General features: G+C 38.6%; 1 protein-coding gene and 1 non-coding gene across 2 annotated transcripts in view; both read right to left on the bottom strand.

The window, feature by feature from the left end:
- The window catches only part of STK32A (serine/threonine kinase 32A), a 154,710-nt gene that overhangs the window by 103,802 nt on the left and 23,535 nt on the right, over positions 1-27,373 (bottom strand). Inside the window, exons 2-3 of the mRNA XM_049858564.1 lie at positions 4,426-4,481; positions 3,059-3,210 (exon numbers count right to left, since the gene is read on the bottom strand). Of these exons, the coding sequence (XP_049714521.1) occupies positions 3,059-3,210; positions 4,426-4,481 (208 nt within the window). The remainder of the gene's footprint in view (positions 1-3,058; positions 3,211-4,425; positions 4,482-27,373) is intronic.
- Positions 25,322-25,429, bottom strand: LOC126070732 (U6 spliceosomal RNA). The gene has a single exon (XR_007516259.1). It is a non-coding gene; the product is annotated as a U6 spliceosomal RNA (small nuclear RNA).

Genomic DNA, 27,373 nt, shown 5'->3' with positions numbered 1-27,373 from the left:
GAGGCTTTAGGGATATAACGATAAATCTAATCGTTAAACCCAGGACACAAAGATCTTGGACATAATATATTCAGAATCTTGTCTGTTTTGTTTTGCTCGATTTGCAGAATGAGGATGGAAAAACGAAAGCAAAACAAATATGCTCTTACAGAGAATTAAAGACCTCCCTTGTCTCTCTCTTCACACACACACACACACAATCACACAGACCTTCCCTGGGATGTCTTGGGGTCAAGTACCATTCAACTGTGTCTTTTGGATGTCAGCGTGGGCTCATCAGGGGTGGGCATTGCAGAATGCCGCACCTAAATGGAGCAAGAAAGGACAAGAACTAACATCTGTCAGACACCATGTGCTGGGTACTGGGCACAGCACTCTATCTCATTTCCATTTATAAAAACAACACCGTAAGCTAGGTACCGGAACCTGATCTGTGTCTTAGAATGACGCAGTGTAAATTACTCACAATCACGTTGCCAGAAGCACTGCAAGGTGCTTAATAGTTAGGGAAATATTCACATACATTCACTATGCTATAGTAACTAAGGCAGAGAGCATTTATTAGAAGGAAGATGTTTTCTGAAAATTTCTGTTTCAAGGTTTGAAAGACAAAAGGGTTTTCAGCTTCACTTCTGGCAATGCTCCCTCCCAACTTCCAGTACTGAATATGATGTTAAAATCATGGCAGGGGGCGGGGGGTGTTTTGTCCCTTTCTTCCACCAATGCTAATGGTATCCAATGTTCAGATGTGAGATTCAGTGTTAGAAGTGAAGAATAAGATATACATCCTATTACCCCCAGGCTGGTGTGCATGGTGAACAGAATGTTGTCTGGAATGACACCAAGTCAGCAAATAGCAAAGACTAAACTTTGGCCAGCTTAAAGCCTCAATAGCACCCATGTTTTTTTAAAAAAAAAATAAGACTAGAATGAAATCAACTTTATCCACTTAGTGATGAGAGACAGGCATGAAAGGGCAAAAAATGCAAGGTATGTCCTTTCGAACGGTTCCTGGTTTTCAAAGGAGAAAATTAGTTGGTTGAACTTGTAAAGAAGGAAATGTGACTTTGAACAAGGGGAGGCTGTGAAGCGACAGCACCTTGTCATTCCCAAAGTGGAGAGAGAGCAGAAAAAGCAATTTCATGATTGCTAAGGATGGCAAAGAGTGAGCTGCATCCATTTTAACTCCTTAAGTGACAGCATTTTGAATAGGCCTCTCTAAAATACTGATCAAATCCACTGAGCCTGAGCCAAAATTAGACTCTACTATGTTGAAATAGTGCATAAACTATAATGGACTATTTTCCAAGTCACACAGAACCATCTTCTTTTCAACTGTGGTGTAGAGGCTTTGAGCAAATTGTATATTAAGTGAGCTGTGTTAATTAAAGATAGATGGAGAAGGGTTTTATGTACTGGTTTCTCCAGAGGGATGTCCCTAAACACACAGTGAAATCTCTATCATTTTTCTATGAGCATTCTCTGAATAAAGCCTTCCTTTTTTTTTTTTTTTTCCCCTTTGCTAGTAAGAACTGCTTGATATGCATATTTAAATAACAGTCATACTGCATTAGCTTTAAGAACTGGCTCTTAGCATAATGGATGCCTTAAAGTGTAGAGCAAAATGGAAGAGACACATTAAAAACCTCCACACACAAGAAAAGCCCAGGAGGTAAAAGATACTGCAAGTTTCTTAGCCATTTTCTAAGCCTTGCATTATGGTAATAGCTTTCAGAGAGTATCACAGTTGCCTAATGTCTAGCCATTGACATAAGTTAGTTTCAGTTGTGTGCACATCTATTAGGTGAGAAAGGTAGCACCTACCCCTTTTTCAGGAGCCCTGATAGCACCATGGTTAAGTACTTGGCTGCTAACCAAAAGGTCGGCAGTTCAAAACCACCAGCTACTCTTTGGGAGAAAGATGTGGCAGTTTGCTTCTGCAAAAGTTAAATAGATAGCTGTCTTGGAGTTGACTCTGACTCATGGCAACCTTACGTACAAAAGAACAAAACATTGTCCTAGTCCACCATCCTCACAAATACTGGTACCTTTGAGTCTATTGTTGTGGCACTTGCACCAATACATCTCACTGAGGGTCCCCCTCATCCTCACTGGCCCTCTACTTCACCCAACGTGATTGATAACCTCCTGATCATGTGTCTAAAACAGGTGAATCTGACATGTTCTGTTGTAATCCAGAAGGTTTCCATTGGTTAATTTTTGGACGTAGATTGCCAGGCCTTTCTTCCTAGTCATAGGCTGAAAGCCCCACTAAAACCTGTCCACCATGGGTGTCCCTGCTGGTATTTGAAATACCAGTGGCATAGCTTCCAGTATCATAGTAACTTGCCAGTCACCACGCTATGACAAACTGACAGATAGGTGGTGGCCGTAATGATTACAGCCTTGAAAACCCTATGGGGCAGTTCTACTCTGTCTTACAGTGTCACTATTACTTGGAATGTACTTGATGGCACACAGTTTTTCTTTTTTAAACCCTTTTTCAACTCCCAGGAGTATATGTGGCTATTTAAGAAATATGCTGCAAAGAATTTATACAAATTCTAGAGATAACCTCCTTTCAGCCAAAAAGGCCATATATTGTACAAAAACCCTGCTGTTAATGGGGAAAGATATCTAATGAATGAAAAGACATTCAAATTCAGTCCTTGTGAACCTAATTACAGTGCTTTAACCATAATATTTGGCTCAAGGGCAAAAGTCACTGTGACAACTGAACAAAGTAGTATTTATTGGTGATAATAAAACAAATTTTGCTTCATTATAAAGGCAAAGTAACAGAACAATAAGAGCCATAGAGGAAGGTCCTAATGAAGATTTTTGCAAAGGAACACCTAGAAATCAGGATCCATTTAGGAAATCAGGATCCATTTAGGAAATCAGGATCCATTTAGGAAATCAGGATCCATTTAGGAAATCAGGGTCCATTTAGGAAATCAGGGTCCATTTAGGAAATCAGGGTCCGTTTAAGTAACAGTACTTGGGAGTGAGGGCAAGGGTGAGGGTAGGAATGTCTCCATCCAGTAAAACCACTTACCACAAATTAACCAGGAAAGGATGCTCCAGACCCTGCATGATCTGGAGTTCCTTGAAGACATTTCTCACTTCATTGCGCTCCACACACTTTTGTTTGTTCATGTACTTCATTGCATACATCTTCTTGGTGTCATTCTTCTGTACGATGCAGACCTAATCGTGAAAACCAGAGTGAGAATGTGGATGGGAGACGGCGGGAGATGACATGAGAGAGAGAACAAGGCTTGTTCTTTAGCACGACTTGAGTGCCTGAACATTTGCAAAGTCTCTGAAGTTAAAGTTGCCACTTCAGCTCTGATTTAAGAATAAAAATTTCATTTTCTTTCCCTGTACTAGGTCAGTTCCTAAATCCCTGTTTTGTTTTGTTTTTTTTTTAAATAGCATTTTGGAGAAAATATCTCTACTTCAGGAATTTTCCAATAACAAATGACATCCATAGTCCTGTTTTCAGTGCCTGAAATAAAAAAAACCCACTGCCGTCCAGTGGATTCCAACTCATAGCAACCCTACAGGACAGAGTAGAACTACCCCATACAGTTTCCAGGGAGTGCCTGGTGGATTCAGACTGCTGATCTTTTGGTTGGCAGCCATAGCTCTTAACCACTATGCCACCAGGGTTTCCATGCCTGAAATGGGCATGGCTTAACTGTCAAGCTGACCAATAATTGTGCAAAGATTTTCTGTTTACAACCACAGGGGATATAATAAAAAAGGACTTGAAACACTGGGGACATATTAAATATGATGTATACGTTTCAGAAATTCTAGGGGCCCGTTTGATACCTGAGAGAGTAGACAGGAGATGCTTTTAAAATGCAAGTTCAACATGAATTATGAAATATTATTCACACTTAAAACACGTCCCCATTGAGAACTTAATAATCAGTCTGACTCTAGAAGGTTCTTATTGAGGATCAGCCTGAATAGATGTATATTTTTTCATGGTAGGTTTTTGAAGATGAAAACGTGGTATAATTGGGGAAAATGAAATAGAGAAATCAGGTGGCTTCTTTTGCACATGAAAAGAACTCTTACAGTGACAAGATAACTATTATTACAGATATACCTGATACAATTCGAAAACTGATTCTGAAATGTTATTTTCCTTAAGAGGGGACAATCTTAAACTCTAATGAGAGTGAACAGATGTGCCTTTAATGAGATAATTTTGAACAGTTATATTCCTTATGTAGCTGCCTGTCGCACATTTTCCTCAAATTGTGAAAATTTTATTAAAATCCATTATAAAAACATCTTCTCTGAATTCTCTCTCCTTGTGGTTCCAGTAGCTCGATAATCTGAATGTTCTTGGATCCTCTGTTCCCTGAGTTACACAATCCTGCTGGTGGTTAATCATTTGGTTCTCACCTTCCCAAAACTGCCTTTCCCAATGGCTCGCAAAATTTCAAAGTGGTCAAAGTTGACTGCAAAACAAACAAGAACACATGAGTGATTATCAATTTCTCCTTAGAAGCTCATAAACAAATAAAATTGGGCTAAACTGAAGTATCTTGTTTAAAACGACATTGTAAACTACCTTAAAACAACCATTCATTCAATAAAGATTTATTGGACACTATTTTTTTTATTATGTACTATTCATCGACTCGATGGCAGTGGGTTTTTTTTTTATTATGTACTAGTCATAACGGTTGGTGCTGGAGATTAGTAAAAATAGAATCTCTTAACTTTATGGAGCATACAGTCTAGTGAGGCTCCATTAAAAACAGATTCTTATGCATTCGGTAGTCACAGAAATAAATGCAAAATTAAAACTCCTGCTGAATGTCAAGAGGGTGTGAAACTCTAAAGAGCATATAGCAGGATTTGACATAGTAAATCAGGAGAAGCATCTCTGAGGACAGACAATAATATAGAGATTTGGTCCTACCTCAGCATGACTCTGAGAATCTTTTTTTTAATTTAATTTTTTTAACTGTTATAAAAATATATGACATTTGCCCATTCGGTATTTTTCACATGTATAATTTAGCGATACCAATTACATTAATCATGTTGTATAACCTTCACCAATAAATGTTGCCAAATTTTTCATCACCATAAACATAAACTCAGTGCTTCCCAAACAACACCTCCCCCTTTCCTCCTCCCTCACAACCCTGGTAACCACTAATAAACTTTTGTTTCTATACGTTTGCCTATTCTAGATATTTCATTTATAAGCTAAATCACACAATACTTGTCCTTTTGTTATTGCCTTACCTCACTCAGCATAATGTTTTCAAGGTTAGTCCGTGTTGTAGCATGTATCAAGATTTCATTTCTCTTCATGATGGCATAATATTCCATTGTATATATAGGCTACATTTTTTAATCCATTCATCTGCTAATGAACATTTAGATTGTTTCCACCCGTTGGCTATTGTAATTGCTGCTGCAGTGAACACTGGTGTACGTGCGTCTGCGTCACTGCTTTCAGATCTCCTGGGTATATATCTAGGAGTGGAATTTCTGGGTCATATAGTAGTTCTGGGTATAGTAGTTCTACGTTTAACTTTAGAGGAACCGCCACGCTGTTACCTGCAGTGGCTGTACCATTTTGCATTCCCACCAGCAATGGATAAGGTCCTAATTTCTCCACATCCTCTTGAACATTTGTTGTGTTCGTTCCTTTTTTTTTTTAATCTTAGCCATCCAAGTGGGAGTGAAGTGGTATCTCATTATGGTTTTGATTTGCATTTCCCTAATGACGAATAATGTCGAACAATTTTTTCATGTGCTTATCAACCATTTGTGTATCTTCTTTGGTGAAATGTCTATTCAAATCCTTTGCCCATTTTTTGATTGAGTTGTCTTTTTGCTAAGTTTTAGGAGTTCTTTATTCCAGAAGCTAGCTAAACCCTTTTCCAGTAAAATGGTTTCCCCAAATTTTCTCCCAGTCTGTAGGTAGTCTCTTCACTCTGTTGTTTAAGAACTTTTGTTCAACAAAAGTTCTTAATTTTGATAAAGTCCAATTTATCTATTCTGTCTTTTGTTTCTACTGCTTTTGGTATTGTCATAGTTAAGAACCTATTGTTAGAAATTAGGTCCCAAAGCAATGCCCCTATGTTTTCTACTAGGAATTAGGGTTTTAGCTCTTACATTTAGATCTTTGATCCATTTTGAGTTAATTTTCCCACGTGGTATGAGGTACACATCCAGTACAATTTGTTAGAGAGATTATTCTTTCATTATATATACTTAGTACCTTGTCTGAGGATCTACTTTTAAAATATTTTCCTTACCTATCTTCTCACTGGGACCCATTTCTGTATGAAAACGATCTGAATTTTCCTAAGTAGGGAGCAATTAAACCCATAAGTTTATAAAACCAAACCAAATTTGTTGCCATCAAGTCGATTCTGACTCATAGCAACCCTACAGGACAGAGTAGAACTGCCCCTTAGAGTTTCCAGGGAGCACTTGGTGGATTCAAACTGCCAACGTTTTCGTTAGCAGTCGAACTCTTAACCACTATACCACCAGGGTTCCCCATAAATTTATAAGAACAGGTAATCTCCAGAGTACAAATATCTATCATATGAGGGTTATATATATATATGTGTGTATGAAAACAAAACAAAACCCATTGTTGAGTCAATTCTGACTCAGGGTGATACCATGGTTTTCTTGGCTGTAATTTTATAAAAGTAGATCGTCAGGCCTTTCTTCCTGCAGAGCCTGGCATAAGGTTTGAACCATCAACTTTAGGTTAGTAGTTGAGCACAAACTGTTTGTGCCACCCAGGGACCTTATGGGAACAGATGCAAAATAGTGATTTAAAGTTAAGATGATCTTCCACATTTGTCATTTTAAAACTTCAGTACCCAGAAGTTAGAAGTAGTAGATGTTTAGTTTATACAGGTTGTTGTTGTTAGGTGCCGTCGAGTCGGTTCCGACTCATAGCAACCCTATGCACAACAGAATGAAACACTGCCCGGTCCTGCGCCATCCTTACAGTTGTTGTTATGCTTGAGTTCATTGTTATACCCACTGTGTCAATCTACCTCGTTGAGGGTCTTCCTCTTTTCCGCTGACCCTGTATTCTGCCAAGCATGATGTCCTTCTTCAGGGACTGATCCCTCCCAACAACACATCCAAAGTATGTAAGATGCAGTCTCACCATCCTTGCCTCTAAGGAACATTCTGGTTGCACTTCCTCCAAGACAGATCTGTTCATTCTTTTGGCAGCCCTTGTATATTCAATATTCTTCGCCAACACCACAATTCAAAGGCGTCAACTCTTCTTCAGTCTTCCTTATTCATTGTCCAGCTTTCACATGCATTATATAGGTAGCTTGTTCTTTTAGGCCAATGCTCATGGAATGCTTGGTATGAGAATGATGAACTACAGGTTTCCCTTGACAAACAGCAATCTTTAATATCTTGCCCTGATGATTTTTGAGACAATGTTCAACTTTGTTTCCTAGTTTTTAAAATAAGAATTTAGTAAAATTCCAAATAAAAGGTTTTAAAAGTTTACTCAGAAAAGATGGCTTAACATTAGTGGGTACCAGCCATCTTTTTAAAAGACATACTTGGTCTCATTTTTTTTCACAGGTAATTAAATTAGCACTTCCTGAAGAACAGAGAGATGGGTAAGGGGCCCTGTTAAGGTCTTTCCCAGATTTCTGAGGGTTGAAACAGTTAAATAATCTGATTTAATCATCACTTCCTTTCCTTTTATAAAATCACAATAATGGTAGGGTCACTATGAGTCAGAATCGACTTGACGGCAACGGGTAACGGGTAATGATATTTCAAGTCAATGACTTAAACTCTGAGCCTCCAATTTCTCATCTGTAACAAGAGGAGCTATGCTCCTAGATAAGAAGAAAACATCTTTTACCCAGCAAGCCCTAAAAGATCTGTTTATTTACTTAATATAAATTATTCAAGTGAACAATGTATCTTCCAATGCCCCAGGAGATCTGAGCCTACTTCATACACCAGATCACAAGCTCTCGGGGTGCAGAGACTGTCATTTTGCTCACCCTGGTTTCCCTGATACCTCAGAAAAGTCCTCGCATGAGGTAGCTGAAGGCATAAATCTATGAACTCTCCACAGAGCCTTGCACAATGATCTACACATGGTTAGTTCAAACATCTCTATTAGCACAAAGATAAATATGAGCAGTGTGAGCAATTGAGTCCTCTAAGGCAGTGTTTTCAACAGTGAGTCAAGGCCCATTAATAGGTTATGAAACAAATTAGTCCTCAAGAGCTGCATTAAAAACTTAAATGGAATGGGATAGAATAGAAATTATCAAAATGCCTCAAATGTAGTAATAATCACATTGCTTCTGAAACATTCATTTCAGTTTTACATATGAATATAGATACACTTTGGGTCATAATGTAAAATATATTTTGACTGTAGATTGTGATCAAAATAATGAGAAATACTTCTATAAGGCCTTTTCAGTTCCTTGCTTTCTAGTATTTATTGAGGAATCTATATTTTTAAGCAACCTGATGTCAATGTTACTTTCTAATTCAACTCCTACCTACAGGGATTTTTAGAAGGAAATCATTCCATGACTAAATAAGGTGTGAATTCCATGAACAATTTTCAGCCCTGAAAGCACATTCACTGTTTACTCATACTGATGCTTGAGTTTTACTCTGAAACGATCAAGGCAATGATTTCCTTACACCCATGAGTTTCAACTATGTATTATGTACCATGAAAGCGTTTAAAAAAAAAAAAAGCTGTCAAGGATTTATTTACCAGAACAAGATTTTACCTTTAGTGAGCTCAGTGACTCATTGTGGCTTCTCTAAAGTCTAGCCTAGAATGCTGTGATCATACATAAACAGGAATCTAGAAATCACCAAATCTCATTGTCATGTTAATCCATTTCATGAATCATATCTCTTTATAAGCAACTTGAAGCTTTAATGAAAATGACAGGATTAGATACCAGGTTTCTGGTAAATTTCTACTAGCAGAACTTCCTAAATTAACGTGACTTTCCAAATGACACGTCCAAGAAAAATGACAGTCTTTAAAAAATTTTTTTTATGTGTGTATTTTAGGGGAAAGTTTATGCAGCAAATTAGGTTCTCATTTAATAACTTTTATACAAATTGTTCCATGACATTGGTTATAATTTTCCCAATGTGGGAAATTCTCATTAATTCCATTCAGTTTGTTCTGTTTCCATTGATCTAGCTTCCATTCCCCTCCTTGCCTTCTCATCTTTGCTTTTGGGTAAATGTTGACCATCTGGTGTCATACATTTGATTGTTTAAGGGAGAACATTATTCACAGGTTATACTGTTTATTTTATATGCCAATCTATTATTTGGCTGAAAGGTGATCTTCAGGAGTAGCTTCAGTTTCAAGTTCAAAGGATACCTTAGGGTAATAGTCTTGGGGGGGTTCCTCCAGTCTCTGTTGGCCCAGTAGGTCTGGTCTTTTTTAGGAATTTGAATTTTGTTCTACATTTTTCTTTCATTTTATCCTAGTCCTTCTATTGTGTCCCTGGGCAGAATTGTCGGTGGTGGTAGTTGGGTACCCTCTAGTTCATCTGGTCTCAGGATAGAAGAGCCAATGGTTCATGTGGGCTTTTAGTCCTGTGGACTAGTTTCTTCTTTGAGTCTTTGGTTTCCTTCATTCTCTTTTGCTCCAGACTACCAATAGCTGTGTCTTAGTTGGCTACTCTTAAGCTTTTAAGACCGCAGATGCTACTCACCAAACCAGGGTGTAGAATGTTATCTCTATGAACCATGTTATGCCAATTGACTAAGTTGTGCCATGAGACTATGGTCCTGAGCCTTTTAACCTGGGAAACCAATTGTTCAGTTGTTTGGATATGTCTAGAAAGTCTCTGTAACTGTGCCCCCTACGTGCTTTCTTATATATATGGCTATATACGCAGCATACACAAGCATATGTACATATGCCTATAGATACACCTGTACATGGATGTGCATGTAGTCACCTTCCAATACACATATATGCATACATACCTACCTATATGAAAACCATGGTGGCGTAGTGGTTAAGAGCTACGTTTGCTAACAAAGAGGTTGGCAGTTCGAATCTACCAGACGTTCCTTGGAAACTCTATGGGGCAGTTCTACTGTCCTATGGGGTCACTATGAGTCAGAATTGACTTGATGGCAATGGTTTTTTTTTTTAATCTACCTATGTAACCAATTGGTTGTTGCAAAATTGTCTATGTTATAGCATTTACTGAAACTGTCCCTTTTTCTTGTGTACTTCTTAGTGCTTTCATTTACCTTGGTCAAGTTGTGCAGACTTCACCCATATTTGGTAATACCTTTCTCATCACCAAAAATAACAAGCATCTACTATCTAGAAAGTTATTCTCTTCCCCTTTCCCCCATCCCTGGTAAACAGCAAAGAACATCGCTTTCTGTGTGTATATTTATTCTTGACTTTTTATAATAGTGGGACCATACAATATTTGTCCTTTTGTGATCGATTTATTTCACTCAGCATAATGTCCTCCAGGTTCATAGTAGTCTATCATATGTATGTACTACAATTTGTTCATTTACTTATCTGTTGATGGGCAATTAGGTTGTTTCCACGCTTTTGCTATTGTGAATAATGCTGCAATGAACATAGATATGCACATGTCTATCGTGTTACTGCTCTTATATCTTATTGGATATGCATCTAAGAGTGGGACTGCTGGATCAAAAGGTATTTCTATTTCTAGCTTTTTGAAGAAGTGTCATACTCTTTTCCACGGTGGTTGTACCAGCAGTATGCAAGAGTTCCAGTCTTCCCACAACCTCATCAACATTTGCTTTCTGTTTTTTGGTTTGTTGCCATTTTCGTAAGGGTGAGATGCTATCTCATTGTACTTTTGATTTGTATCTTTCTAATGGCTAATCTCAAGCATCTTTTCATGTATCTGTTGGTAGAATGAATGTCTTCTTTGGTGAAGTGTCTGTTTATGCCTTTGTCCATTTTTTGATTGGATTGTTTGTCTTTTTGTTGAGTTGTTTAAATTTGCTATATATTTGAGAGATTAGATCCTTGTCAGGTATGTCATTGCCAAAGTTTTTCCCAGTCTGTAGGTTCTCTTTTTACTCTCTTGGTAAAGTCTTTTGATGAGCATAAGTATTTAATTTTTAGAAGGTCGCAGTTACCTAACTTCTGTTTTTTGTAGCATTTTTAGTTGTGTTTGATAGGCTATTTATGCCAAAAATTAGGTCTCCTAGTTTTGTCCCTATGTTATCTTCTAGGAACTTTATAGTTTTAGCTTTAACATTTAGGTCTTTGATCCATTCTGAGTTAGTTTTTGTGCATGATGTGAGGTGTAGATCCTGTTTCATTTTTCTGAAAACAGGTATCAAATTTTGCCAGCACCATTTATTAACAGGACTGTTTTTTCACCCATTGAATGGACTTTGGCCCTTTGTCAAAGATCAGCTGCTTGTGTCTGTCATTGAACCGGTACCAGGCTGTTTTATTACTATGTCTGTGCAGTAAATTTTGAGATTGAGAAGTATGAGGCTTCCTACTTTGTCCTTCAATATTGCTTTAGCTATTCAGAGCCTCATTACTTTCCATATAAAGTTGGAGATTTGTTTTTCCATTTCACTAAAAAATGGTGTTGGGATTTAAATCAGGATTGTGTTATATCTATAAATCACTTTGGGTACTATTGACATTTTCACAATGTTAAGTTTTCCAATCCATGAGCGTAAAATGTTTTTCCATTCACGTAGGTCTCTTTTGGTTTCCTGCAGTATCATCTTATAGTTTTCCCAGCATAAGTATTTTATGCCCGTGGTTAGATTTATTCCTAGGTATTTTAACCTTTTGGGGGCTATTGTAAATGGTATTGTTTTCTTGATATTCTTTTCAGAGTTCTCCTTGTTAGTGTAGAGAAGCCCAGCTGATTTTTGTATGTTGATTTTGTACCCTGCCACTTTGCTGAAGACTTCCATTCGTTCCAGTAGCTTTCTTGTGGAGTCTCTGGGATTTTCTGTGTATAGAATCATGTCATTTGTGACTAAGGATGGCTTTACTCTTTCCTTTCCAATTTGGATACCCTATATTTCCTTTCTTGCCTTATTGCTCTAGCTAGGGTTTCCAGTACAATATTGAATAAGAGGGGTGATAAAGGCATCCTTGTCTCATTCCCATTTTCAAGGGAATACTCTCAATCTTTCTGTGTTGAGAATAATGTTGGCTGTTGGTTTTCCATATATGCACTTAATTATGCCAAGGAATTTTCCTTCTATTCCTATTTTGCTGAGAGTTTTTAATCAGGAAAAGGTGTTGGACTTTATCAAATGCCTCTTCTGCAGTGATTGAGATGATCATTTGATTCTTTTCCTTTGTTTTATTTATGTGGTGAATTACACTGATTGGTTTTCTAATGGTAAGTCATCCTTGTATCCCTGGTATGAATACCATTTGATCATGATGTATTATTTTTTTGATATGCTGTTTAATTCTGTTGGCTAGAATGCTGTTGAGAACTTTTGCGTCTATTTTCATGAAGGATCTAAGTCTGTAATTTTCTTTTTTTGTAGTGTCTTTTCCTGGCTTTGGTATCAGGGTCATGATGGCTTCATTGAATGAATCAAGGAATATTCCTTTCTTTTCCATGTTCTGGAATAGTTTGAGTAGAATTGGTGTCAACTCTTCACTGAATGTTTGGTGGAATTCCCCAGTGAAGCCATCTGGGCTGAGGCTTTCTTCGTTGGGAGTTTTTTTTTTTTTTTTAATGACATCTTCAATTTCTTCTTCTGTTATGTGTCTACTCAGACTTTTCCACCTCTTATTTGTGTTAATTTAGGTAGGTAGTGTGTTTCTAGAAATCTGTGAATTTCTTCTAGGTGTTCTAATCTGTTAGAGTGCAATTTTTCATAATATTCTGTTATTATCCTCTTTGTCTCAGTTGGTTCTGTTGTAATGTCATCCATTTAATTTCTTATTTTGGTTATTTGCATCTTTTCATTTTCCCTTGTCACTTTGGCCAGTCGTTTGTCAATTTTGTTGATCCTCTCAAAGAACCAACTTCTAGTCTCCTTGATTTTTTTCTATTGTTTTCTGTTTAATTTCTGCTCTGATCTTCGTTACTTCCTTCTGGTGCCTGTGGACTTCTTTTGCTGTCCCTTTTCTATTCAAGTTTTCAGGTTATCAGTTTTGAACCCTTCCTTTTTTTGGATGTGTGCATTTATTGCTATGAATTTTTCTCTAAGTACTAATTTTGCTGTGTCCCAAAGATTTTGGTTTGCTGTGTTTTCATCATTTGATTCTAATAATTTTCTAATTTCTTCTGTTACTCAATAGTTTTAAAGCAAGGTATTAGTTTCCACTTAATTAATTTTTTAACTGTTTTTTTGTGTTACTGATTTCTAGTTTTACAGTTTTACAGTGTTATGGTCAGAGAAGATGCTTTGCATCGTTAATGTTTTTGAATTTATTGAGGCTTCGTTTTGTAGCCTAAAATATGCCCTATTCTGGAGAATGATCCATGTGCATTGGAGAAGAATGTGTACTATGCTGCTGTTGGGTGGTGCGTTCCATGCACGTCTGTGAGGTTGAGTTTGTTGATTGTGTTATTTAGATCTTCTGTATCTTCAGTTTCTTTGTAGTTCTGTTCATCATCGAAAGTGGTGTGAGAGTCTTCTACTATTATTTGTAGAACTGTCTATTTCTCTTCTTAACGTTTGTTTTATGAATTTTGGAGCTCTGTCACTGGGTGCATATATATTTATTATTATGTCTTCTTGGTGAATTGACCCTTTAATCATTATATAATGCCCTTCTTTGTCTTTTACAATGGATTCTGCCTTGAAGTTGATTTTATTAGGTTATTACTGCCACTCCTGCTATCCTTTGGATACTGTTTACATCATTATTTCTTTTCCATCCTTTGATTTTTAACCTATTTATGTCTTTATGCCTTAGATGTGTCTCTTGTAAGTAACACATTATGGGTCTTTTTTTTTTACACATTCTGTCTCTTTATTCCGTTTACACTTACTGCGGTTATCGATAGGTATGAATTCATCGCTGCCATTTTGTTATGCTTTTTATTCCGTTTACACTTACTGCGGTTATCGATAGGTATGAATTCATCGCTGCCATTTTGTTATGCTTTTTATTCCGTTTACACTTACTGCGGTTATCGATAGGTATGAATTCATCGCTGCCATTTTGTTATGCTTTTTATTCCGTTTACACTTACTGCGATTATCGATAGGTATGAATTCATCGCTGCCATTTTGTTATGCTTTTTATTCCGTTTACATTTACTGCGATTATCGATAGGTATGAATTCATTGCTGCCATTTTGTTATGCTTTTTATTCCGTTTACACTTACTGCGGTTATCGATAGGTATGAATTCATCGCTGCCATTTTGTTATGCTTTTTATTCCGTTTACACTTACTGCGGTTATCGATAGGTATGAATTCATCGCTGCCATTTTGTTATGCTTTTTATTCCGTTTACACTTACTGCGGTTATCGATAGGTATGAATTCATCGCTGCCATTTTGTTATGCTTTTTATTCCGTTTACATTTACTGCGATTATCGATAGGTATGAATTCATCGCTGCCATTTTGTTATGCTTTTTATTCCGTTTACATTTACTGCGGTTATCGATAGGTATGAATTCATCGCTGCCATTTTGTTATGCTTTTTTTGTGTGTGCAGTGTTAACAGTTTCTTTGTCTCACTTAATTTCTGGAATGAGTTCTTTTCACATGTGGATTTTCTTTACCTATCCTTTTTTTGTTTTTGCGTTTAGTAAGTCTTATTTTCTTTGTTTTGATGAGTATGTTTATTATTTTTCTTTGTAGCTACTCTGAAATTTACCTTTATCATTCTAAATTTGAAAACGATATATCTTGATATCGCCTTGACTTCCTCTCTGTACGGAAGTTTTGTAACTATACCGTTTATTCTCCCTTTTCGTTTAGAAGTTGTCATTTACTGCTTAACATTTCTGGTTCCCTGTTAATTAGTTTTGCAGCTTTATTTTACTTTTGTGAAGTATTTGTCTCGGTTGGTATATGGATGATGCTCTCATGTGTCTTTATCTCAGGTTGTTGTCTGATGTTGTTGGTTCTCTGTCTGAAGGACTCCCTTTAAATTTCTTGTAAGGTTGGTCTGGTTTTTACAAATTCGCTTAGTTTCTACTTGTCTGGGACTGTCCTAGTTTTACCATCATTTTTGGAAGAATTCTGCTGGATATGATTCTTGACTGGCAATTCTTTCTGGATTTTATATATGTAATTCCAATTGTCTTCTTGCCAGCATGGCTTCTGATGAGAAATCAGTGCTTAATCTTATTGGTGCCCCTTTGTGATATTTCATTTTTCCTGAGCTGCTCTTGGGATTTTTAATTTGTCTTTCATTTTGAAAAGTTTGATTATGATACATCTTGGTGAATTTTTGGGGGGCTCTATTTTTTTATCCTGTATAGAGTTCATTGAATTTCTTGAATGGAAACCTTCTCATCTTTCATGATATTATGGAAGTTTTCTGCCAGTATATCTTCAAAAATTCTCTCCGTACTTTTTCTCCTCGTCTGGAATTTCTATCATGTGTAAATTATTCCTCTTGATTGTGTCCCATAAACTCTTAGGCTTTCTTCTTTTTTACTCTTTCTTTTTTCTGATTGTTCCTCAAACAAAATAGTATCAATGGATTTGTCCTCTATTTTGCTGATTTTTTTTCTTCCATTCAATTCTACTTCTGTGTCTTTCCATTGAGTTAGCCATTCTTGATATTTTATTGTTAATTTTCTGGATTTCTGATTGTTGTTTTATATGGTTTCGAACTGTCTATCTAGTTTGTTATCTTGTTCTTGTACAGTTTCCCTGAATTCTTCTAGGATTTTTTCCTACGTTTTCTTTGATCTCTTTCAGGAGCCTAAACATTAAGTCTTTTGAATTCCTTATCAGATAAGTTCTATTACCTCTTATTCCTCAGGAAGGTTTTCTGTCCCTTTATTTCACTCACTTGTTTGAGCCATCTTATCCTGTTTCTTCATCTGATTTGTTAATTGCCTGTTGTCTGAGGCATTAAGGTGTTTATTTATATATCTCTTTGATGGTTTGGTCCTAAGTTTTTTGTTTTGTTTTGACATATCAACAGCTTTGTTTTTTCTTTCTTTTAGAACGTCTATCTTCCTTTGTATTATTTTTATCTGTGTGACTTTGGTGTCTGTTGACTGGGTGTGATTTTCTCTCACTAATGGATATGGTTGGTCACACTTGCTTGTGAGTCCTCTGTGGTTAGGCTTACATGTCTTCCGTTACGGGATTGAGTGGAGGTGGGAGAGCAGGTTTTTTTCCCTGATAATTGGGTGACAAATGTTGTGTGGTTAGGATCCCTCCACAGCCCTTGTGGGATGATGAGGTTCTTCTGCATTGGTGCTAACAGTTAGTGTGACCTCTGGAGTTCAGGGCAGGATGTCTGTGTAGCTGCTGTGAAGGAGTGCTACCCAAATGGAATGAATAGGCCCTCCGAATGCATGAATTGGCATCTCAGTAGGTGGGGGTGGGGGTGGAATCAAGGGGTTTCAGTGCATGTGTACTCAGTCTGCTCAAACTGTCTGGCTGTGGAATATGTGCCATTGTAGCCAGGCAGATGTTGCATGACGGCACTAGGATCTCCTGGTTGTCATTTGGCAGAGGTGCAGATGGCACCTGTTAGGCTGTGAGGGGTGTTGCTGATGAGGTGATATGCCTGTTCAGCCGGTCACCAAGTGAGGGTATAACCCAGTCGCTAGGTTATGGATGCTGTGGGTATGCACTGCCGGTTGCCAAGTGGTGAAAGGGGGGATGCGTGAGTCACTGATCCCTGGGTGGGCAGCAAGGGGGCTCACACTGCCAGTTGCCAGGTGGGGGGAGGGCAGGCACACACCACAAGTCACCAGTTTGGCAGCATGGGAGTGCATACTGTGGGTCACTAGGCGAGTAGGGGTAGTGGGGGGGGGGCAGTGAGGGTGCATGCTCCCTGTCACCAGCCTGGTGGCACAGGAGTGCACACCTCCAATCACTGGGGGAGGTGGGGGAGGGCAGGTAGGGCGGGAATGCACCATCAGTTGCCAGTTCAGTGATGTGGGAATGTGAGCTACAGGTCACAAGGCAGAGGTGGTGGCAAAGGGAGGGTGCCACCACTCACCGCGTGGGGCAAGTGCATGTTGCCAGTCATGGATGGGGCGGGGGGGGGCCTTGTGCCACTGGCAGCTGGATGGGCAGAGTGAGGGTGGCACACTGCAGGTCACTGAGAGAGCAGGGGCAGGAAATGAGGGAGTGTGCTCCTCTGGTCACCAGTGTGGGCATGAGGGCATTCTCCGCAGAGTGCAGTCAATGATGAGGACCTGGCCCTGACTAAGTGTGAAGGGGTTGGTGCTGCCTGGAGTCTAGTCGGGGGGGATCTCCAGCCGCCATTCCATGGATCTTCCCCTCCACTGTCACTGCCTGTCTCAATGTCCAGGGACTGCTGCTGGTGAGTAATTCTGGCCCTTTTTTTCCAGCTCCCTTCCTGCTCTGTGGTCACTTGGATCCCTCGCCCATCTTCTTGCATTTTTTCTGCTTAGATCTGGTGCATGTTCTGCTCACCTTGCTTCGCTCTGGGTTGGTCTACACAGTATCTTTGTCTCCTATTGGAAATTCCATGAATTTGTGTTCCTGTGCTCCTCACCCAGGAATGCTGCTCACTTTGTCTCAAGATAGCCACACTGCTGGGCTGGCTAACAGGGTGTCTACAATCTGTAAATCTCCTTGTTCACTGTTTTCATTCAGTTTCTCCTTCCATTTGATGTTTGTACAGTTGTTGTTGTTTTTTTTTTTTCTTGAGGAGAGAGGAAGAGCGTTTATTGCAAGCATGCAGGAAAGGAGCAAGGGCGTATACCTCAAATCAAGCTCTCCCAGCAAAGGGAGGCAGAGTCTTCATACTGTCCTTCACCAGGAAGTACATACAAGCATCATGGACTACATAGGTTATTATGGCACACAGGCGCAGTAAGACAAATTGCATTTTTTCCTCTTAGTATGTCGGAATCGACTTGATGGCAATGGGTTCCTCTTAGCATGTATAGAAGACAGCAGAAAAGTCCCACCCTGGGCGGAGATCTTAATATTCAATTAGGTCTTAATGAGGCTCAGGTTACTTTGGGACACTTTTGAGGCTAGTAAACTGGGCTTGACAGGTTTAAGGCAGGAACTGAGCCACACAAAGTGCTCAGGGTCTTTGAGGACAATGGACAGGTAAGGGCAGGATTCCTTTGATAATGGCTGAGCAGCTGCTGATTGAGCCACAGGCAGTGCTGTCTATCACTCAAGGTCTCGATGATAATGGACAGGAGGAACAGGTTTTGCTTGAAACTGGCTGAGCAGCTGCTGGCTGCACTCACAATTACCATCATTCCACAGATCCTTAGTCTTTCCAGTGCTTGTTGTTTGAGCATTGTTCAACCTTAAATCTTGTTATTATTCCCTAAACAATTGGAGCCCTGGTGGCGCAGTGATTAAAGGCTTGGCTGCTAACCAAAATGGTGGCAGTTCAATTCTACCAGCTGCTCCTTGGAAACCCTATGGGACAGTTCTACTCTGTCCTATAGGGTTGCCACGAGTCAGAATCTACTTGATGACAGCGGGTTTAGCTTTTTTTTTTTTTTAAATAACTGTTTACATAGCATGTATATTGTATTGAGTACTAATCGAGATGATTTAAAGTATACATGAGGATGTACATAGGTTATGTGTAAATACTGTGCCATTTTATATAAGGAATTTGTACTTCCTCATATTTTGGTATGTGCAGGGTCCCGGAACCAATCCCCCTCAGACACCAGAGGACGACTGTATCTGCTTCTTCATTCCTTCCGGGCATACTCTGTCCTCAAATTCTTTAGCTGGCTTGCTTTCCAGGGCCAAGGTGAACAAACACTAAATAGTTGCTGTCCAGTCAGTTCTGACTCATGATGATCCCATGTGTGTTAGAGTAGAACTGTGCTTAATAGGGGTTTTAATGACTGGTTTTTCGGAAGTAGATCAGCAGGCCTTTCTTGCAAGGTGCCTGAGGTGTACTCAAATCACTAACCTTTCAGCTAACATCTGAGTGACTTAACTGAAACAACACTGCACTACTCTAACTGCTAGATTCAAACCAACAGGCACAGCACTTGCACTGGAGGAACATAAAAGGCAAAAAAGGAGGGGAGGGGTGGGAGGACTGGTAACACACTGACTGTACCTCACAGTTCCTGCCTCTGCCCTGATTGATGGTGTTACTAGATGATGTTACTAAGCACGACCTCAGTTTACCAGGACTAGCTACAGTGAGCTAGAGGCCTTTCCTACAATTGTTGAATGCTCTGCTGTGTATATTCTCAACAACAGCAAAAATAAATTGCTGGGCCCAGCAATCTGTGTTTTAACAACTGCTCCAGGTGATTCTAATGCACTGTACAGTTTGAGGACCACTGGTCTCCAGTGTCCTCTGACCCTGATGAACTCTGTTAGCAAATTAAACTAACACTAGTTCATCTATACGTGGTCAGTTCCACAGCAATATGCTGTGTCTCTGATGAAGTTCCCTCTAGTATGGGCTGAAGTCCTTGCCCACTGAATTGCACATTGACCCACTGACATCTTCCCTTACTCCTTGAGTGTGCCCTTTTTTTGCTATAGCCAGCTCCAGGCATCTTAAGCATACAAACACATCAAAACATAAACCAATTCAACAGTTTCTACACACACAATTCAGTGACATTGATTACATTCTTTGAGTTGTATAACTGTTCTCACCCTCCTTTTCTGAGTTGTTCCTCTCCCATTCACATTAACTCACTGCCCTCTAAGGATCCTACATAATCTTTCTAGTTGCTGTTGTCAATTTGATCCCCTATAGATAGTTCTTAAAAAAGCATGACGTTCAAGGCAGACATTCTTTATTAGTTAAGATAAACTATTGTTTGGGTTTTAAAAAAACTTCAGGTGTATTTTTAAAGGTTTAAAGATGATCTCAGGGCAAAGGATTCAGGGGTTCATCCAGCTTCCATGGATCTAGAAAATTTATATTCTATGAGAATTTGAAATTTAGTTCTGCATTTTTTCCCTTCTTCATAAGGATACTTTTATAGCATCTTTGATCAAAACTTTTAGTAATGATAGCCAGGTACCATCCAGTTCTGGTCTCATGTCAGAAAGGCAAGTTGTTCATGGAGGCAATTAGTCACACATTCCATTTCCTCCTCCTATTCCTGACTCTATCCTTCCTCTGTTGCTCCAGGTCGATAGAGTCCAATTGTACCTTGGATAGCAGCTTGCAAGCTATTGAGACCTCAGGTACTATGCAACAAACTAGGAGGTAGAATAGAAGCACTAAACACATTATTAGGCCAATTAACTAGGATGTCCCATGAAATCATGACCCCAAACCTCCAAACCAATGACCCAAATGCCATGAGGTGTTTGGTTGTGCATAAGCAGCCTCAGCAGCTATTCTCTTTTTTTTTCTTGTTATATCACACAATTTTTACTAATTCAACTCTTTACAGGTGTACAGCTTATTGGTAGCAATTACATTAATCAGCTGTGCAAACCTACCCTTAATCAACGTTATTTTTTTATCACCATAAACTGAAACTCAGTGCTCCGTAAGCAATAACCCTCTTTTTCCCCCTTTCTCCTGACCCTGGTAACCACTATACATTTTCATCTGTATACATTTGCCTATTCTTGTCTTTTTATATAAGTGAGGTCGTACAGTATTTGTCCTTTTGTAACTGGCTTATTTTGTTCACCATAATGTCTTCAAGCTCCATCCATACTGTAGCGTATATAAAGTCTTTATTTCTCTCTATCGGCTAAATAATATTCCATTGCATGTAGGTACCACATTTTGTTTATCCAGTCATCTGTTGACAGGCATTTAGGTTGTCAATAGCGCTGCAGTGAACACTGGTGTGCAAGTCTTTGAGTCTCTGCTTTCAAGTCTTTTGTGTATATGCCTAGGAATGGAATTGCTGGGTCATATGGTAGTTTTTTTTTTTCTTTTTATCTTTTATTGTACTTTAGATCGTTTACAGAGCAAATTTTTCATTAAACAATACATATTTTATACCGTTTCATGACATTGGTTGCCAACCCCATGACATGTCAACACTCTCCCCTTCCTGACCTTGGATTCCCTGTTACCAACTTTCCTGTCCTCTCCTGCCTTCTTGTCCTGGGCTGGTGTGACCATTTAGTCTCATTTTGTTTTATGCTCCTGCCTAATCTTTGGCTGAAGGGAGAATCTCAGGAGTGACTTCGGTACTGAGTTAAAAGGTTATCTGAGGGCCATACTCTTGGAGTTTATCCAGTCTCTACAGACCAGCAAGTCTGGTCTTTTTTGTGAGTTAGAATTTTCAACGTTTTTCTGCATCTCTGTCAGGGACCCTCATTGTGATTCCTGTCAGAGAGCATTCAGTGGTGGTAGCCAGGTACTATCTAGTTGTGCTGGACTTAGTCTGGTGGAAGCTGTGGGTACTTCTGGTCCATTAGTCCTTTGGACTAATCTTTTCCTTGAGTCTTTTGTTTTCTTCATTCTCCCTTGCTCCAGACAAGTGGAGTATCTTAGATGGATGCTCACAAACTATTAAGACCCGAGACGCTACTCATCAAAGTAGGATGTAGCACATTTTCTTTATAATAAGTATAGTTGGTTTTTTGAAAGTTATACAGTAGTGCAGATGAACAAGTCACATGAAATACACAAAATCCTAGAGATACAGGTCTTGGAAAAAAGAAACTATTAGTTTAAACATCTACCATCTGTTACTTCAATGTGAGCAAGGTTATTGGGGAAACAAGAAGGGCATTTCTGAAGGATTAATGAAATTGGTTTGGGGGGGTATATTTAATAAGACATCCAGAGGTCTTGGAGTATTGTCCAGGCTTCTGGGGAATTGTTTAATTTTAACAACAAATTAAAAATGACTGGAAGAAGAGCTCTTATGCAATCCTTAAAATTCTTGAAGTCCCACAATAATAACCCTAGCTAGCAGGAAGGCTGATTTTAAAATGCAACCAAACTTCTTAAATTCAGATAAAATGAGGGAGACGTGAAATAAGAATTTCAGATTATTTTGTTAATAGCAATGCTATTATATTACAGGTATATAGAATTTTCCTTAGAGTGTGGAAATATATACCACATTTTACTTAACCCTTTGATCAGCATACACAGTGTTAGTTGGCATATTATGGCCCACAAGCCAAAATGAGCCTGTGGTCTGTCTCTGTCCAGCCCAAGAGCAAAGAATTTTTTTAAAACACTTTAAAGGGTGTCAAAAAATGAAGAATATGTGACAAAAGGCCTGCAAACCTACGATATTCACTATGTGGCCCTTTACAGAAAAGTTTGCCAACCCCTGAGATTAAGAGCAGTCTCTAGAGCCAGACCACCTGGGTTCAAATCTTGGCTCCAACAATTAATAGTTGTGTAATCTTGGCAATCTACTTTTATACCTCTGTTTCTTCATCTATAAAATGGACATAAAAATAGCACACACCTCATAGGGCTGATAGGAAGATGAAACAAGTTAAGCAAAGTTCTTAGAATCCTGCCTGGAACTACTACTTTTACTACTACTTCTGCTTTTACTACTACTTCCTAGGCAATATCATAATTCATTTGTTGTTGTTAGTTAACTATCGAATTGGCTCCAACTCATTGCAACCCCAGGTACAACAGAATGAAACGTTGCCTGATCTTGTACCATCTTCACAATTGTTGGTATGCTTAAGCCCATTGTTTGGGCCACTGTTTATTTTGATTATCTTCCAACTTTTGAGTCTCATCTTCCACCACTATATTAGATAATATTCTGTTGTGATCCATAGGGTTTTCATTGGTTAATTTTATGAACCAGCCCACCAGACCTTTCTTCTTAGTCTGGAAGCTCCACTGAAACACATCCACCATGGATGACCCTACTCATATTTGAAATACCAGTGGTATAGCTTCCAGCATCATAGCAACATGCAAGCTACCATATTAGGACAAACTGACAAGGTGGTGGATCATAATCCGTAGCTCCCAACAAATACCACTTTAAGCTGTTATCCTAGCACATGGATATCATCAGGCAACATTGTAGTAAACAGCAGCCATCAGAGTCATTTCTACACGTTTGAGTTTGCATAGTTTATGGTGTGGTATTCTTGCAGTGCCTTCACTAATCTCTAAAGCAAAGATATCATTTGTTGTGTTTACTTCTTGTATAACGTTCCAAAGATTTCCTTCTAGTTCATTAATAAGCTCTGGTGCCAAGAAGACATAAAGGCCTTATGGAGACACTGATAGCCCCTGGGTCTTTCTAGGGGCTGGAAGATAGGGGGTGAGTAAAAGCAGAGGACAGAGCTGGGTTCTCACTTAGACATACAGGGCTAGACCAGGGTGTGTGGCCTGTGGAAAACAAACAGGCAAAAGAGTCTTCCTGTATGCCTCAGAGTCTTGTTTTCACACAGGTCTTTTCATCCCATTTTAGCAATCATCAGGTCAGCTCAGTGCTTTTAGGGTTTCCCGAAGATGTATCAGGTCAATAGACAAAGATGAATGGGTATGGAAATAATGACATCACCGGGGAGATTTTTAAAAATTAATTCTCTTAAAAGGACTTATTTTTGAGTTTTCTTTTGGGTGAGTACACATTCTCCCACAAATCAACTAGATACAGATTCAACAGCCATGGGAATCTATTTGTCAATACACATTTAGTTTTTGTCTCGTTTTACCCTCAAACAACCTTGTGGAGTATAAAAATAAGGGTATTGAGTCTCAGAGAAACTAATTTTCCATGGTCATAAATAATATTGCAACTCATGTTGTTAGATGTTAAAGACAAAAAGTAATGCAAAACCTTGTTAGGCGAAACGACACTTGAAAATCCCCCTAGGAGGATACCACTTTGAACACAAAGAGAGCCTCTCAAAAAGTCCAGCACAGTTTTGTCTTCCTTGCAGGAGCATACATGGAGGCAGATGAATTGCATTTAGGGGCTATTGTATGAAAATTAAGCAAAAACACTAGACTCACACTTGGCTCATTGGCATGTTCATACTTACTAGAGAAAATGGAGAAAAGAACTGAGAGAACAATGGGTTGACCGCTTTGATAGCCTGACAGACCTGACCCTGAGTGAGGAAGTGGAAAGAATCAACCCAACTGAACCTACTTGGTTACATCCATTATATTCAAGATGTACCTTTTTGATTCTGGACTCAGGCCCTTAACCATTATTTTTATAGTTGTCTTAATATTGTTCTTACTGCATATCTACCCATCCCAGAGGTAAAATCAGGGGACATGAGATGGGGTTTCTTTGCCCTTCCTTTTAGAATGACACAAGTCAAGTCTTCCCCTGAACATACATAAGCTGATTTTGGAATCTAGTGTTGATGCTTTTTACTTCCTTTGTTTTATTTCTCTTACCATCTCTCTCTCTCAGCATTTGGAACAACAAACAGTGTTGATGGAAGGATAAGGGAAAACCCTTTTAAGAGTTGAGTCTAACACGCTGATGCTTGGAATTTCAGAGAAAGGCATTCTAAGAGGTAAAACAGAAAATTCAGATTTTTTTTTTCCAATTCTTGGGGATACACATATTTGGAAAATATTTCATTTTTCCTCGGGGGGGGAAGATTCTAACCTTAGGACCATGAATATATGTGAATCTTTCTTTTGAGAACTGTACATCTTGTTTATACAAATCTTTCTAATGATTATGGAATCAAAAACACCAGCTGCGTCACCTTAGGCAAGTTATTAAATATTTCCAAATCACAAAGCTCCCATCTGTGAAATGGAGCTAATTATACTTGATTCACATGTGAACTGCTATAATAAAAGTCAATTCAGTGAATAAGGACTACGGGATAGGGAAGGCCAAACTCCCCCCCCCCATTTAAAATATGAAACAAATAGTTACAAATAATAAAAGGTACAAACATTATTCAGTGAAAATTGTCTTTCTGTCTCACATCTTCAGTTCCACTCCTAAGATGGCAACCACAGTTAACTCCTTGTGTATCCTGTAAGAGTTTTCTGTACATATGTATTACTTTTTAACAGCAATGGGAACATACAATTGTCCTCCTTATAGGAACGTAGGTTGTTGACCCCTTTCTATAAAATTATCTCTATCCAGTCATATCATCACATAGGAAAAAAAAAAAAAAACAGTTGCCATCAAGTCGATTCCGACTCATAGTGATCCCATGTATGTCAGGGTAGATCTATGCTCCATAGGGTTTTTTTTTAATATGGAATGCTTCACGAATTTGCATGCCATCCTTGCATAGCAGCCATGCTAATAATTCCCTGTATCGTTCCAATTTTAGTGTATGTGCAGCCAAAGCGAGCACTCCGTAGAGTTTTCGATATTTCAGTGACTGATTTTTGAGAAGCAGGTTGCCAAGCCTGTCTCTGGGTAGACTTGAACCTCCAATCATCACATATAGATCCAATTCTTTCAAAATAAATAAATAAATAAATAACTCCTTTTTATTTCATTGTGTGAATGTACCATATAAAATATGTAACCTGTTGATAGATTTTCAAAAATTGCTTATCTGCTTTTACCAACAATACTACCATGAACGTTCATGATCAGCTTGTGTGCATGCACATGTTTGTAACCTAATTTATAGAAACGGAACTGCTGTGTCAAAGAGTGTGTGGATTTTCTAATTTAGTAGATATTGCCAAATAGCCCTCCAAAGACAACACACCAAATTTCCTTCATGCCAACAATGTGTGAGAATGACTTTTTGTCTGCCTCCTTGCCAACACTATGACATCGACCATCCTTGATCTGATAAGGGAAAAAATAATACATTAATGGTTTACTTTACGTTTCCCTAATTCTGAGTGAAACTGCATGTCTTTTTTGAGTAAACTGCATATTCATGTCTTTTGATATTTTTAATGAGTCTTTTTGATTTGCAAGTACACTTAATATGTTGAGTAAATTAACCTCTCTTGAATATGTCTTGGAGCCCTGGTGGTACAGTGATTAAGGGAATGACGCTAACAAAAAGGTCGGCAGTTTGAATCCACCAGCTGCTCCTTGGATACCCTATGAGGCAGTTCTGCTCTGTCCAATAGGGTCGTTACGAATTGGAATCAACTTGATGGCAACGGGTTCGGTTTGGCTTGAACATGTCTCAAATATTTTTCTAGGCTGTCCATTTGGCTTTTGACTTTAAGGCATTTTTAATAATGCAGAAGTTTCTAATTTTATATAGTCAAATGTATCAATCTTATTTTTATCCTTTTGGCTTATGTCTGGTCTTCGAAAGGCTTTTCTCTAAGATTGTTAAAACCATTTATATTTATGTTTTAGATCAATAGCTTTTGACACATTTCTGTTGTTGCTCCTACTGCTTTAGTTTTTACAAGCCTTTTCTAGAATATAACCTTTAGATATACTAAACACTTGTTAAATGGAAGAAGAGTAGGAAGTACCATCACCAAAATTCCACAGCATATGGATTGCTTTGCGGAGGAAATACTTAAAGGTATCTGCCTTTATGCTGATTTCATAGAGCTTCACTTGCAATATGTACCTTCTAAGAAATGTCTTAGCAACACTCTATTATCAAAAGTCTCCTTAATGAGACAGGCAGTAAACAAAGTCTCTGTTTGAATGTTGTGCTAATACAACAGTTTCAAATGTCTCCTCAGACATTTGTTTTTTGTCTTAAAAATCTCACGGATTGACTTTCTTATTCTTTGAGCTCAGCAATGCCAAGAGCTGCCATCTTCTGCCCCATCACCTTCACAAGCACCAACCCTTTTAAGTGAGGACAGGGACGAAAACCCCACAGCAACGAACAGATAATTGGCAGTAAGAGTCAGAAGGTATTTGCTTTGTTGGAGCTGCATGACCTTTGGATAGAAGTGAATGTACCTCACTATGGCAACAGAAAAGGCACCAACATTAAGTTACCATTCCGCCATTCATATAGTTAGAATGAGGATAGAATTGGCCCCCCTTGTAAGTCCTGACAGTGATTTTGCCCATTTTCAAAAAGTGGACATTGCATGGTTTGCCAAGAAAGGGAGAAAAAGGACAGAAAAACTTAAGCATTGGTTAAAAATACAGATATGGTAGATTTTACAGTTTTCCATGACAATTAGATGAATGTTTGGTCTGTGTCATGATGCATTCCCAAATGGAGACAGTTACAAAAAAAGGCTCACTTACACCCTTTTAAGACACTCAAAGCAAGAGAGGAAAGAAGGTGAAATCACTTCTATAGAAGCCAAGGCTTTGGCAGCAAGTCAAATTAACAACCATGAAGCAT

The sequence above is a fragment of the Elephas maximus genome, chromosome 2 (assembly GCF_024166365.1).
Source record: "Elephas maximus indicus isolate mEleMax1 chromosome 2, mEleMax1 primary haplotype, whole genome shotgun sequence".
Lineage (NCBI taxonomy): Eukaryota > Metazoa > Chordata > Mammalia > Proboscidea > Elephantidae > Elephas > Elephas maximus.
This window is presented reverse-complemented; position numbering and strand designations above follow the sequence as displayed.